This window comes from Ambystoma mexicanum, chromosome 2p, assembly GCF_040938575.1.
Source record: "Ambystoma mexicanum isolate Mex_15411 chromosome 2p, UKY_AmexF1_1, whole genome shotgun sequence".
NCBI lineage: Eukaryota > Metazoa > Chordata > Amphibia > Caudata > Ambystomatidae > Ambystoma > Ambystoma mexicanum.
In genome coordinates this window covers 930,914,308-930,930,434 of record NC_090923.1, presented here as the reverse complement: position 1 = coordinate 930,930,434, position 16,127 = coordinate 930,914,308, and the positions used below count along the sequence as shown (strand labels likewise).

General features: G+C 45.5%; 1 protein-coding gene across 3 annotated transcripts in view; it reads right to left on the bottom strand.

Annotated features, from left to right (window-relative positions):
• The window catches only part of MARK4 (microtubule affinity regulating kinase 4), a 612,664-nt gene that overhangs the window by 128,329 nt on the left and 468,208 nt on the right, over positions 1-16,127 (bottom strand). For all 3 annotated transcript variants that reach the window (XM_069644669.1, XM_069644670.1, XM_069644671.1), the window contains 2 exons: positions 10,419-10,655; positions 898-1,017 (listed from right to left, as the gene is read on the bottom strand). In XM_069644669.1, coding sequence (XP_069500770.1) covers positions 898-1,017; positions 10,419-10,655 — 357 coding nt within the window. The remainder of the gene's footprint in view (positions 1-897; positions 1,018-10,418; positions 10,656-16,127) is intronic.

The following is a 16,127-nucleotide window of genomic DNA, read 5'->3' as shown; positions in this document are numbered from 1 at the left end:
GAACAATTGTTATTATAGAGGCCATACGCTAGCATTACAGATTTCACTTGAGTGGATTTTGCAATACTACTTAAAGACAAAAAAAATCTGCAGCACATGGAAAGCAATGCCGGCTACACTGAGCAACCCCGACCAGTCAGCTAAAATATATATATATATATATATATATATATATACACACGCACGCACACACACACACACATATATATATATATGCTACTTCACATCCTAAGCGCTCCAAGTTACCATGGAAACAACAAACGTTCTGTGATCTTCCTGCACGGACCTCAACAAAGTTCCCTCCGGAGCCCTAGAGGGTTCAGAAAATTGACCAAGCCACAACTTTCCTACTTACACAAATTCTACCTACCAAAAAAAAAAAAAGGATCTCACACTGCACGTTGATTGTGTCTGGGCTGCTCCCACAACACAAGGACCGGTAGCCATATTCTTGCTGTGTAATTAACGACAGGGGCTGATTATGATAATTGCAGCCCTTTGGAAGACAATGCCAAGTGACACCAGCAGGGTATAATCAGAAATATTATTGTAATTGGGTGCCGCGCCTTCTAAAAAGGGGGTGTAAAGAGAGAAAGGAGAATGAGGAAGAGCGCGACTGAAGACAAATTTCAACCAAGAATTGTGGGGGTAGTGGGAAACAATGAAGGAAGTAAAAACACAGATTGAGGAAGGAAAGGAGAGCAGACAAAGCCATTAACTGAAAAGGGAGGGTGTATCAGGAGAGAGCAGAAGAGATAATAACACATTAGAAATGAGGGCAAAGAAGGAAAACAGAAAGAATAAAAGAAAGGATATGAAAGGAAAGTAAGAAGAAAATAAAAGAAAAGGAGGAATGGCTATTATAGTTGGCAGAAGAGTGTTGGGGTATCTACTTACCTCCAGAGTGCACCGCTTGGTTGGATTAAGGACCAGGAACCTTCGCAAGATGTTCTCGCAGTCTGTGGACATGTAGAATGGGACGCGGTACTTCCCTCGCAGAACCCTCTCTCGCAGCTCCTAGAGGGAGACGAAATATTGGAATAAGGAGCTTTGCAAGCAAAGACTGTAAGATGAACAGCTGTTCCGATAGACAAAGCATCTAGAACATTTCTTTAGTGTGATGACTGCCCTTCACAAGGTCGGTTGCTGGGTGAGGTGCAAGATCATTGCATATAGAACATCCACTGGTCCAATAAACACGTCAGTCATAGAAAATTAACATCACAACTGATATTGAGAGACTGCACTCAGAACCTGGGTGACCACACCACCCAATGACCATAGGAGTAGCCCCCACCATCAAACTGATTGCAACCACCTTGGAGTGTGGTTGCCCCAATCTAGACACAATGGTGAACAACCATTCTCAAATTGATTATACTGCATCTTCAAAGAGAATGCACTTCTGCCTCCCACCTGCCCATAAAGCGAGTTACTCCCACAATTAAGGAACAGCACCTGCCATTGGTGGACAGTACCAGTCGTTAGGTAAACACAGGCGCCATCGAGGATGAAAACCATCAAGATATGGACCAGCTAACAAGAGAAATATTAAACAGGTAGAACAATTCTGACAAAATGGAGAGATATTTTAATGAAGACATTAATCGAAGAGAGCAAATAAATATTTAATATTGTAATAATATTCATAATGGTTTTTATGTAGAGCGCACACCACACAATGAATTGTATCTAGATATCTGATAATAGGTGTGTGGCTCCCCTGTCTGTCTCCCTCCTCTGCCACTCCCATGGCACTCTACCCCCCCCATCTATTCTAAATGCTACTCCCATCACCTATCCTTTCTCTCAAGGCTGGAATACAAAAGCTCAAAAAAGCACTCCTGGCCTCTAACCCAGGCCTACCTTTTGCTGGCACCTACGTCAATGCCACTTCCAGGCAGACTATTACTGACATCCTCTTTTCTGTGTCCCCCACTCGACCTATGGACCCCCCCTCCCCAATCTGGTCTCCACGCTCACCTCTTTCTCCTCCCACCCATTAATTACTCTAGGCATACTTCTCATCCTCAAGGTGCATCATTAATGTCTATCACTATGGCACTATCATGGCCCAAGATTCTCAACATATTCTTACCCTCGATCAGCGCCTGCACCCTAGCATTAACTTTCTCCCTTCACCTGCTACTCCTTCCTCTCACCTCTCCACCACCACCGACAGGAGTACCACGCCCCTGTTCCCCTCAGAAAACTTTCAAAAAGTGGTAAGCAGCTTCACTTAGCTACTCTGAACACTCACTCTGCTGTCAAACACACCTCTGACATCCATCTGCTTCTTGAAGACTTTAACCTCGACCTCCTCGCCCTTGCTGAGACGTGGTTCAATGTTCGCTCTGTCACAGCTCTTAACACTCCCCTTTACACCGCCCAACCAGCACGGAGGTAGAGTGGCCCCGATTTTCCCAAAGCGCGTCCATTACACCTACTCAATCTTACTCCTCCTTCGAATGCCTCGGCTGCAGACTCGGAGTATCTCCTACTCTCTAGCTCACCTTCGCTACCATCTACACGCCCCCTGCCCCTTCTCTTCCTTCCCATCTGAATGGGCTGACCTAACCTCACTCTTGACCTCTTCTTGCAAACTCCTCCTCCTCAGGGACTTCAAAATCCACCTCTACTCCTCTGAAACAGCCACGTGACATTTCTGCTACCTCTGTTACTCCCTCTCTTGCACTGTTCTTCCTTCTGGTTCCAACCCACTCAGCCGGACACTCTGGATGCCGTCATCTCTGGAGACGGCTCTTTCTCCAAACCGGCCACCATGCCCTCTCCTGGTTGGACCACACTCTCCTCTCCTCCTGCTTGAAGCCCTTTGCCCCTCTGTCTGATCCTCCCCCTGCACTGCCAGCCTCCTTCGCTGTCATTCGACCGATAAAGTGAGTGTCAGTCGCTGCTTTGCTTCCATGTTCATCCCCCTCCCTTCCCTGCTTCTGACTCCCCCTCAGAGTCTGTCCTTGCTAACCTTCACCTCCCCATCTTCAACAACCTTGACATCCATGCCCCCGTCATGAGGATCGGCCTGAAGAGCAAAAGCTGGTATGACTCGGATCTAGCATCCCCAAAATGCAGGTGCAGAAATGCTGAACAGAAGTGGCACACCTTGGGTTCATCCTCTGAAACTGGCCTGTCGCCTGCTCCTAAAATATTGTTTTTCTATCTGCTTCAAGAAGAGGGCCCATAACAAAGTCAGCATTTCTGGGGCAATTAACAACACAGCAGAACTTTTCAAAATCTGCAAGTAACTTGCAAATCCATCTGCAGTTTACACCCCTTTCCCTCCTTCCCAGGCCCTCTGGACCGCTCTGGCCTCCCATTTCTCATCTAAAACTCAGGACATCCTATCCTCACTCTCCACCACCCACCACCTCCAATCCTGCTTCAGCTCTCCAGCCTCCCTTGGCTTCCCCTGCCTCCACCACCCGCTCTTTCCTCCCTCCTGCCCATAAAACCCAATGAGGTCTCTAAAGTGGTCTGCTCTATGAAGGTCTCATCCAAAGCGGTGCACCCTTGCTCTTCTAGAGCTATTAAGGACATCTCTCTTAACCCTGCTTTTGCCAATTTCTGCAACCACTCCCTCACCACTGGTTAATTCCCTCTTTCCCTCCAGTACTCCCTTGTGCACCGTATCCTAAAAAAGCAGTCTACTGACCCCACCTGCCCGGCTAACTATCACCCTATCTCCACTACCCCCTTTCTGGTTAAACTCTTGCAGAAGTTGGTCCACCCCTGTTAAGACGGATTTCTGAACTCTGTCCTGGAGGCGCAGAGGTTCAGAAGGCCAACCTAATTACTTGGAACAGGGTAACCTCTGGACAAGCCAGACCAATCAGGGTAGCGATCGCGGCGGTCAAGACTAGGTCTCAAGAGGGGTGAGGGTGACTGAAAGCCCGCAATGAGCACACAAAGCAAGGACACTTACAAAGTACTCCAAACAGGTGTTATATTAAAAATATATACACATTTATTCCAAGGCCTTTGCAACAATGACCGTAGCGAGAAATCACAATAAAACTCTAGTAAACCAACACATACCAAACCAATACAATATATATACAAATACAAACGAGTCTAAAGAGTTAGACGCACGAAATGTGTAGACCACTTAGAGGGGGAGGAAAACAGGCAGTGCGAATAATAATCAGACCCAGTCCGCCTTCAGAGGCACCTAACTAAAAGGAAGTCCAAGCCCTACAAAGAGTGGAGCCTTGTGCTCAAAAGTACCTGCACACGCTGGTGCCAACGGGCATAAAGGGGAGTCTCTTCGAGGGAATCAGGCAGTTTAGTTCGGTGAACAAATGAAGATGAACAGAGCTCCGTGACTCAAGCGCAGCCTCCACTGTGGGCAGAAGCAGAGCGCGAGTGCGGAAATGCGTGCTGTTTGACACAGCGGGGAAAAGCTATGGGCTCCTGCAGGAGGGCGACCAGTTCCTATCTATGCTACTCACCGGTCCCCGATGCAAGCAGACCCAGGCTTCTCCGTGTCAGTTTCAGTGCTGGCAGGTTCAGGGGAGCAGGGGACGTCTCGTCGTCATGTAGATTCTGCAGCAGCAGAGTTGAGTTGAGGGCGTCCCAAACGCAGTGAACCCGCACAGTTTGTTACCACAGCAGGGCAACGGAGCGGCCGTGTGTATCTCAGCCAAATGTACACTACTCACTTCAGACCTGGGAATGCCAAGTGTACAAATCGTGTGAGAGTGGCAAGGACTCGAAATACAACACAACCTGGCGGCGGTTACAGAGCAAGACTCCTGGGTAGGCTGGTCAGTCTGCTGGATGGCCCAGAGACACTTCCGAAGGCTTACGTGCAGTAGATGGTGAAGATGCCGAGAATAGCTGTCCCCGCTATTCCAAGAGTCCAAGTACCAGTACAGGACTTCTGGTTCGATCAGAGGTAGAAAGGGTTTCACAAGGAGACAGCAGTGCAGAGGAGAAGACCTTCAGCGGGTCACCAGCGATTCCTCGGTTCCGCCTCGTGGTTGCAGGATACTTGGCTCCTGTATTCCTTTGTTCGTGAGAACTCAGGAGATCGACATGGTAGTGGCATTTCTATCCCCCTCTTATCCACGGTTCCCTTTGCGCCAAAACGGAGGGGACCCAATGGGAGATCTGCTCACAAAACACTCACACCATACGTGGACCTATCACGGACCACGGTGGTCCCAGGCATTCACACCACACTAGACTCTCTGGCACCCAGGATGTGTATTGGGACCAGACATCCCAGCCCACATCCTGGAGGCACACACAAGGCCTGTAGAAGCCCGCGAAAGCATCTGTGTTTCGCGGGAAAGTACATGCCCAAATAAGGAAGGCCCCGGGTCGGCTCGACCTGGGGGAGGTGAAGGGGGCAAGACGGTCAGCGGACAGGACAAAGCCTCGTGGTCCGGCCATTTTGGGAGCCAGGCCACCATTTTGGGCTAAACGCGAAAAATGCACTTAAAACGCCAAAAGGAGCTCAAAAACACAAGAAACGATCGTGGCCACCATTCCCGTCCGTGATTCACTTGCACCGATCATTTACAATCCAAACAGAGTATCTAGGGCCCGTAGAAGACTAGAGACCCAAGAAAGCAGTAACTTAGTTTACAGTGCCCTCTTGCGTCATGTTGGACGAAAGCTGCAACATGATAAAGAAACTACGGAAAACAGCATTTCCCGGTACTGACTGTCTTAAGGGCATGTCAGTTTCCCCGTAAGAATGGAGCGAAAGCCCAGAGGAGTGCGGCAGAAGGCTGCACTTCTCTGGCAAAGTCTAGATCCTGGTGAAAACAACAGCAAAAATTTTAGGGGTTGCCACATGGAAGGAAAATTACCCACAATTAAGAAATCTTTCCTAACAACCCCAACTGAACTTTCATTCTGAACTTGGTTGCCTCCATAACCATCAATCTGGATTCCGGGCATCCAGAGGCATGGAAACTGTTCTCCTGAACACCTGTGAAGACATGTTTGCAAATCTTGCCTCCAACTCCTGCTGTTCTCATTCTCCTCTGCCTTTGACATGGCCAACCATTCTATCCTCATAAAACAGCTCAACGATAACCTCAGCATCACAGATCGGGCACTGGATTGGCCGACATCTGTTCTCACTAAACGCCTTTGTCAGTTGCAACTGGGCCCCTTCTCCTCCACCACCTCACTCTACCTGCGGCGTGCCCCAGGGCGCTATTGTATCCCTGTGGCTCTTCAATATCTATCTCACCCCTATTGCTCACCTGATCGCCTTCTCTCCTCATTTCCAGTTTTATGCGGATGACACCGCTTTCCTTCAAACTTCCCTCTACCACCACCTCCTCTCTCATACCAGATTGTCCGACTGCGATCCAGGCATGGTGTGCAGCTAATAATGTCTGTCTTAATGCCAGCAAGACTGAGATCCTTCTCATTGGAACACCTGCACCCTGTTTCCCTCTGCCCACACTACTTGGGCCCTCTACCCTCACCATCCTGTGAGGGCAAAAACCTTGAGATCATCTTCAACTCCGGTCTCTCCTGCACTCTTCTCACATTTTGGGCCTTGCCAAGAAGGCCCACTTCCAGCTTCACCTCCTTAGAGGCATTCTCCTTTTCCTCACCTTTCCCCAGAAGCTCAAAGTTATTATTATTATTTTTATTATTATTATTGGCCTCAAGCCTAGCAACCGTATCTCTCCAGCTCCAATATCTCTCCACTGGCTCCTGGTGGCCGCGAGTATCAAATTCAAGACCCTCTGCATCATTCACAAGGTTTTCTGGGGACGGGTAACAAAATATCTCCAAATTTCCCTCCCTAAATATTTCCCTGCCAGAACCTTCAGCTCCTCCAACTCCACCTCTTTGCTTGTCAAACGCTTCTCCAAGCAGAGAGTGGGGGGCAATGGCTGGTGCCTCTCTTTGGAAAAGCTTTCCTGCCCCTCTCAGACTTGAGCTGGACCTCCTTAAATTCCAGAAACTTCTCAAAACATTGCTTTTTGCCACCTCTTTCCCTTCCCTGCTAATCACCCCACTGCAGCTGAGACTGGCAGCATGGTCCATCATGTATATCTATGAACACAGTAGACTACCCATAATCTAATGGGTACTCCCGTCCCCTACACACCTATCAATACTGATGGAGACCTATCAGTCAAGATTTCAAAGGATTATTAACACCAATAATCCCACATTTTAAAACATTAGTTGCAATTAGAAATGGTGTTCTTTCGTGTTGAGATTCAAAAAAGGTCTATTTACCAATTGAAGAGAAAAATATTCAACAACTGTATTTTGTTCTCATAATATAAATATGTATCCACTTGAATTCTTTTCATTGAGCTTTCAATTTCAATTCTCAATACTTAAGATACAGTTATAAGCATGTATATAACACAAGAATAACTTCTAAAAAAATTGTGAGCTCTACGCGTTTCGAGGGTCAACTCTTCAGGAGCAAAAAAATATACTATATCAGTTTCAATCTTTATGAATACCTTTTGATACATCATAAATCAATTCTTCTGTTGCATATTTAGGAGTGACACTCTTACATCTCTCAATTCTGTCGTTCCAGTGTGAAGTAATGGGCGCTTGTCCTTAAATTGAATGTTCAATGCTCTGGTACCAGGTGAGAACCTAAAAGATGTAAATGAAACTAAGTTGAAATTCACTATTTGTGCACCAGTTGAAAAATGATATGCCCTTTTTGATAGAATTGTTACCTTTTTCTGTGTTGATTAGTTGGGCGTCAATTTCAGTGCTGTGCCCAAAGACTTGGTGTCTCATCTATTCCTTGTGCCAGAGTTTCAGGACTCCTGTAAAACAGGTGATTTGTGTCTATATACTAGTATACCCATTAGGGAATAGTCAACATATTCAACAATATGGATTGGGTGATTTTAATAAAGATGCATTACTCACAGGGTCGTTCTGTGCCTGTTCTCTCAGTTCAAGTTTGCGTGTGTAATATTTCCCTGGTTTCCCTGTACTGTTGTCAGCCCGTGTTCAACCTGTTGGAGTGAATGTGTTTTTCGTAGGACATTTTACCTGGAATTTGTTTTAAATCCCGTGAAAATCAGTAATAATTAGTTGGCTATTCACTGTCTAACAGGCTTACCAGTTGACTATTTCCTAATGAGTATACTATTATATCAACACAAATCACCTGTTTTACAGGAGTCCTGAAACACGGGCATAAGGAATAGATGAGACACCAAGTCTTCGGGCACAGAATTGAAATTGAAGCCTAACTAATCCAACACAGAAAAAGGTAAAAATTCTATCAAAAAGGGCATAAAACTATTCAACTGGTGCACAAATAGTGAATTTCACCTTAGTTTCATTTACATCTTTTAGGTTCTCACCTGGTACCAGAGCATTGAACATTCAATTTAAGGACAAGCGCCCATTACTTCACATTGGAACGACAGAATTGAGAGATGTAACTGTCACGCCTAAATATGCAGCAGAAGAATTGATTTATGATGCATCAAAATGTATTCATAAAGACTGAAACCGATATAGAATATTTTTTTGCTCCTGAAGATCGTTGACTCTCGAAACGCGTAGAACTCACAATTTACAGAAGTTATTCTTGTGTTGTATACATGGTTATGACTGTATCCAAGTATTGAGAATTGAAATTTAAAGCTCAATGAAAAGAATTCAAGTGGATACATATTATGAGTACAAAATACAGTTGTTGAAAAAAATGTCCCTTCAATTGGTAAATAAACCTTTCTTGAATCTCAACACGAAAGAACACTTTATAATTGCGACAAATGTTTTAAAATGTGGGATTATTGGCGTCAATAATTCTTTGAAATCTTGACCGATAGGTCTCCATCAGTATTGATAGGTGTGCAGTGGACGGGAGTACCCATTAGATTATGGGTAGTCTACTGTGTTCATTGATGTAGCTTTTTCTGATACCAGAGGCCTTTTTTTCTCCCCCGCACCCTCGACACAAAATAAATACACTTGAGCCATCTAAGCTCTAAATCATAGAACAGTTGAACGTAACAGATTTAACCTGGTGTGCTCTCACTCATTTCTACACCTTCATGTATATCCAACAGGTTACCAGGCCCTCTAACCCAGTCAACACCAGCACTTCTCCCCCCCCCACCCCTACCACTGCCCTTGCAGGTCCCCTGCCTGGCGGCTGTGCATCCCTCCCATCTGATCCTCGGCCCAAGCACTTAGCCAGTGACCTCCTCCCTTGCCTCCCCTTGGCACTTACCTCCCAGGCTCCCACCAGCACTTGTCCTTACAGTGGCTCCCTCCCCACCCCTCCTTTCCCTATCTCCTGCACTTCTCTTCACTGCACTTGCACGTCTGAATGTCACAAGGCCTAGTAGGACTGCATTTGTATATTTATCGTTTCGTTCCACTGTTATTATTCCCCTCCCCACTTTTTCGTGTGGTGCCGCGACACACTATTCTGTTGTATAGGTGCCTAACAAATAATCGATAAAGGACTAATTCAATGCTATTTTTCACAACCTCAGAATAATGAAGGACTTCCTTTGCCCAGCTGGGTTTCATGCCTATGTCGCAGGCATGTGCATCATGTTGTGCTGGTTAATGGCAATGGACAAAGGCCAAGAGACGATGTTCACCATTAAATGAGAAGCATTCGCACATCAGAATGACCCGACAAGGAGGACCACTGATTAGGACCCCAGGGCATGCAGGGTTATCAACAAATGAAAAACAGCCAACCAAATGGAAAATCAACTCACTGCATATGGAAGGGGCCCACCAACTACCACAGAGAACAGAGGGCACTAGCCCCCATTTCCACCACCTTCGAATGAATAGAATCTATGAATAAGCGGGAACATTATTCTACAGGAGGGCGACAACCAATGTAGGAGATGACCCATTAATCAGAAGCATTCCACCAATCTGGGGACACCCCAATTTATGCGGGACAAACACTTGGGAGGTCAGACATCTAGCTATCTGGTGAAAGAGGAAGGCTCACTAGTAATAAAAGAAGAATGCCACATAAAGGAAGTTCATCCTATGAAAATGTGCAACATCCCCCACGCCTAGGATAGTGAACATGCACCTTTGACAGGACATACCCTACCTATGAGAGCCTTTGTGGCACTGCTCTGCCACCTGTGAGAGTGTGAATGCCCCATTGTGGTGGTACAGCCAGAGCTATGGGAGGCACCCACAAATGAAGAGATAAGCACCCATGAGGCAGAAATACATCACATGAGTAAAGACCCTCAGAACTCCCACCTATGAGAAACAACCTGAATGAGGGGTGAACCAGTCTACGAGAAAGGCCCCCAGCCATGCGACTGAATACACATACACAGCCACACTCTTACAAGGTGAGCCCATCATTTAAAAAGAAATGCATGCAAGAAGATGCAATCTATCACCAGAAGGCTGCAGTGAAAGCACTTAGATGGCTCCTGACTCACCTTGAGGTTCTGGCCATCAAAGGGCAGTGAACCGCTGACCAGCGTGTACAGGATGACGCCCAAGCTCCAGATGTCCACCTCCGGCCCATCGTATTTCTTGCCTTGAAAGAGCTCTGGGGCAGCATAGGGTGGGCTCCCACAGAATGTGTCCAGCTTGGAACCCAGCGTGAACTCATTACTGAAGCCGAAGTCTGCAATCTTGATGTTGGCATCGGCATCCAGTAGTAGGTTTTCCGCCTTTGGGTAATGAAAGGACCGTTTATGAGAAAAAGAAAAATTAGAGGAGATTAGCAAAGAATGCCAGGGTGCACATCTTTCACATGACTAAGACCTCAAATAGCTAAGCCTACGAAGCCCACTCCAAAGTGGGAACCTTTGCACTGCAGCACAATATGCTTGCATAACTCCCCAGAGCAGGCCCCCCCACTTCTATTAAAATCTATATTTGGACCGGCACAGGATTGAAGGGTTCCAACGAAGGTGAAGGCCTAGAAGGGGCAGTGTCTAGAAATGATCATGAGGTTGACCTTTTTGGGGAGTAGTGTTCTTCAGGAAATTGAGAACGAAGTTGCTGAAACCATATTGGAAGTCGTACAGTAAAGGCCCTTCAGGATCTCCTGGGGAGTGTTGATGCTGATTGAATCAAGTCAACAAACAGGGTGAAAACTACCAGGGGTGCCCTCCGTGCTGAGCATTATTGGTCTGGTACCCAGAAGATGAACAAGGTCTTAGCTTTAACTGATCTCAATGCTCATTTTGGAGTTGATGACGCATATGCCAGCTCTTCACACCATGACCTTTGGTAGACAAGCACTCAGTAAATGTCTCGGGAAAAGGACACTGGAAAGTGAGGATTAGGTGGCCAAAATGAGGACGCAAAATCCATGCCACAATTCAACTGGGGATTACCTATACAAAACCAAAAAAGTACCAACCAGAAATGATTTCAACAATCAGTCTGAAGTAAACCAAACTAGACCACATTGGCAACCTGCATGTGGTGGACAAAAAAAAATATATATATATAGCTATATATCACTGCTTGCTTGTGTTTTCATCACAATTCAAGCTATCTCTGGCATGCTGCTTAAATTAGCACTAATCACAATAAATGTGAACACAATGTATTTTTAGTTAAGTTTTAATAATATAATCAAAAATAATCAACACATTTCATAGAACAAAGCAAACTAAAATAAATTCAATAATGCAGATATGGAAAGAAGATAAATCTGAAATCAGAATTGGAATTAATAGTCCATTACATTATCAGACCCCGATATTGTATTGAACGAATAATTCTACCTTTCAAAGCTATTGGATATCCGTTTGGGCAGACAAGAAGTGTGGCCAGTTCAGCTTACCTGCAGTTGATTTCTGTTAACCTATTGCACATGGGGTCATCATTCTTCATGAGGTCATTTCTGCATTGCTTTGTATTGCTTTTCTGATATCCTGTCATTATGATTGTACACTTGTGTGTTGTGTTCATATGTATGTTCCTTCAATGTTTGCATTCACATTTTTTGTATGATTTGTTCTATGAAATATGTTAACATCTTTACTTATTTTTCTAACAAAGTTTTTTTTTACACTTATTGTGATTAGTACCAATTCAAGCAGCATGCCCGATAGCTTGAATTGTGATGAAAACACAAGCCAACAGTGATTTTCTTCCACCACGTAGATTGCCAATGAATGACCCATTGTGGTGTAGTTTGGCATGCCTCAGGGACTGATGGTTGTTGAAATGAATCCGTGTGGGTACACTTTTTTTGTTTTGTATAAGATGCAAACTGGCTAGGTGCGTGTGTGGGAGCCATGGAGGCAAGAGATGTGGAGTCTGCGGTGGCCTCGATAGGGAGCCATGGGGAGATACACTTGCAATACGGCCCTTGCATGCTCCAGCTGCCCGTACAGACAATGCATGAGGTTAGTTGCCTTGGAGTAGACCACTCACCCCTAGGAAATTACCACATCACTCAGACGACCATTAGTCACGTCTACAACACACTGATTAAAACGAAGCTTCCACTTTGACCATTATCCTAAGCCTCACTTGACAGAATGAACAAGTACATTGTTCACAATCCAAAAGACTCCAGATTGCCAGGAATAAATAACACCTTCTCCTACAGCAAAAACCGCTGATCCTGTTATAGGAGTTCATCTGCTACAGGACCTCCTACATCTTGAGAAAACAACCACTGAAGGGTTCACCCTCGCATGGACCGCTCCACATTTTGGAAGGAGCAACCCTACTGGAAGTACACGACATGAGGTCACCATAACTTGGAGGAAATAATACATCCAGGGCTCACCCAGACATGAACGCACCCTAGGACTGCCCTACACCTCACGGGTGGAGCCAGGACAAACCAATTCAGCTCTTACTTGCAGGAAGGTGGAGACTCTTGGTGGAGACAAACACACTTAATTTGCAAAAGGATAAAGCACCACCCAGAGAAAAGCACCTCTCCACTTCTATCCACGGTAGGAGACAAACAATTTGAAATAGTAATGCGACAATTCCTCCTGCAGGATTTGGCTTACAGTGGGTACCCCTTCAAGACACCACATATCGCAGGAGATATTTATTGCACTAGCACCTACAGGAGTATACAGATGTGTATATGTGCCACAGGAGACCACCTCTGCAGGCTTAACTTGTATAGCACGTCTTGGATGATTCAACCACTGCAGCGAGCACCTGCACGAGCGTGCCACCTATTTTAGAAATCAACTGATGTTGCCCTCAACTGTGTAAATTCCCATCTCAAGTACCTTGCCCCTGTTCCACACAACTACCTGGCCCAAAAATGCAAGATGGCGATGCTTCCTGCTTCTGCAATGAAACTCCAGTAAGCCAACTAAGATGGAAATAAATTAGGTTTTATGCTCAAGAAATGCAGTATAAGGGAGGGTTGAGCTGGGACAAGGGCCTACGTTTTCTCCTCAGTCCTGAGGGTCTCCAGTTGTTTTCACGACAGTAATTACTTGGAAATCACTTTAAAAAAATGCATGCAGTTGTGGGATAAGGGGTTACAAGGGAGGGGTGTTGGGTTAAGGGAAAAGTTGAAGGGGTAGGGGAAATTGTGAGGAGGGAGAGCCCCAAATAAAAAAAAGTAAACACTGAAGTGAAATTTCGAAGTAACTACTGTGGAAATGACATGGAACCACCCTGAGGGCTCTTATAGCTGCAATACGTGTGCATCATAAAGCATCCCTTGCATTCCATAATAGGCTCCAAATTCCTTTTCCTGTTGTAGGTTTTTTTAGTTTGGGCTATTCGGTGTTGCAAGCAACAACTATTAGCCAAAACCAATGCAATATAGTACAGGGGGAAATGGCATAGGAGGGGGACACAGCTTGTAGTTTGGTTATTTGCCCACCCATTCACTGCCTATGGCCACGCTAAACCCTATGGCCCCTCCCTGCCCAAAACATCCAATGTGAAATCCCTGATCACGCCTTAATCAAGCCTTACCATCCAACTTTGCTCTCAAAGTGCTCGCCAGTGTTTTTTTCAAAGCAGTCTTTTAGGAGTTAATGGCTTAATTGGAGTTGTAAACCTGCTACTGGTGTAATAAGCCTTTCCTAACCAGGTCTTCCTTTAGCTGCACTCTGCTTGTCCTTCACTGAAGTCCTGTTTAAAAACAAGCACTGGCAAAGCCAACAATTTTGGCTTGTGCATAAGTATTAGGCATTTGCCAGGTACTGCTATTAGATGCCCATCTACTTGCAACATTTTGCACCTGGCACCATCAATGGGCAATTAATACCACGATGGCAGTGCCTGGCAAATGTCTTTCCCATGCCTACACAAAAGCCCAAACAATTGGCATTGCCAATGCTGGCTTGATTTTGCATTTTATTTTCGCTCCTCAAAGTATGCAACACCTAACAGTATACTTTGCAGTTTAGTAATATGCAGCACAATTTGCAAGACGTTCAATGTTAATGAAGGAAATACCGTAAAAGCTTCATCTGGAATGCTATTAACTCACATACCCCATTGCCAGTAATAGGACAGCTCAAGTTAAGGAGAGGTCAACGTTTTGAAGACTAACAGTTTCTGGCTAAAAGCGTGCCAGTAAAGAGAGCAGAAGACCATGAAACCTGGCGTGCCAACTGCTTCCCGCCTCTCCCTCTCCTGCCAATAGGGCATATTTGATTCACCAGCACCAGTGGGTTCACAATGGCGTTGGGCGATTGAGCTTTTAATGTCTACTCTAGAGAGGAGATCTAGAGAAAATAATTCCTGTACAAGGACATTAAGGAAAATGTCGGGCCTCCATGTCACAGCTGTACATTCCTAAACAATTCATTTACTCCAAACTCTTAACATCTATACAGTCCTGATGGATGGTCTTGTGTTTCATACCGAATCTTCCTCGGTTCAATTTACCAACAGTGCATATTTGTGTTCTGTTTGTTTTGTCGGAGACGGGTCCCACTTTATCCCCCCACACTGGGTCACCCGTTGTTCTCATATTTGTGCTATTGTACAGGCACCCTTTCTGGGAATGCCAGCGCCATCTGTAAATGCGTGATTGGCATCCCCGTTATCCAACTACAAAGTGCACATAATTCACCAGCTCGAAGGCCGACTGCGGGTACTTCATGTTTGTTCAATCCACACACGGAGGCTCAAGTTATTTGCAGATATCTCTGTCTTGCATGCCTGGTTTATAGGTGGAGAGAACAGAACATTCAAGTAATATTACCCCTTTGGGTAACAAAGTCAAGACATCCTTTTACGCGAGCGCTGCATTTAACCCGTCCTATGTGAAACTGTTACACGTGTGCCATGTTATGATGCCAACGAGATAGATGGGGCATCCATCGGCCTTCAGGTGAAGCTCCATGAAGCCCTTGTCCTGTGCTGCTTGGCATCTTATTTTCTTTACTGGTAAATCAAATACATGTTCTGTGTTTTTTCAGAAATCAGACAAAACATTTGTCTCTCACTCGGATTTCAGTTTTCAAAATGATGGGTGAGAGGTTACCAATGTTATTATACATCGTATCCCGCAGTTACTAGACATGAGGGTTCCCAGCAATCTAGATTTCATTCAGACTGGCATTGCCCGCATGATTATCATTCCACTGTGTCGCCTCATACCCAACACACACTCGAATGAGCTGAAAACTGGGGACATTAAATTTGCTGTGGCCTTATACAGTGCTGGAAATGGGAATAAAATGTACTCTGGGAACGCACCCCTCCTTGAGGGGCAGGGCCAGGGGAAAGGGCAGGGCAGAGGCGGTGTCCCCAAACCAGGGCTTTTCATGGAAGCCAAGCCTGGCGATTGCCATAAAAGCAAAGAATATTTTGGGACCATAAGAATGCCCACCATTTTAAAATGTCAAGCATGTCTGGGACGGTGATCCAGCAAGAAACTCTTGAGCGAGTAATGGAAGTTGGACTCTGCTCTTCATTGGCCACAATACTCGCCCTAAGAAATAAATGTCTGTAAACTGCAAGACATATATACCAGTGTGGCCAGCTTCTGAAAGGGCTGTGAGGCTTTGGATGTTTGTGCATTGAACCTCGAGTGCCAAGATGCTGCTTGGGAACAGATCTGTGATTTTCCTTGTGAGCCTCGGGACACAACAAAGCCTTTGCATCTGTGCCTTCCCTGTGCTATTCCTAACCCCTCCACCCCCCAGCCTCAGCATATAGAGCACTCCTGCAAAACAGACTTT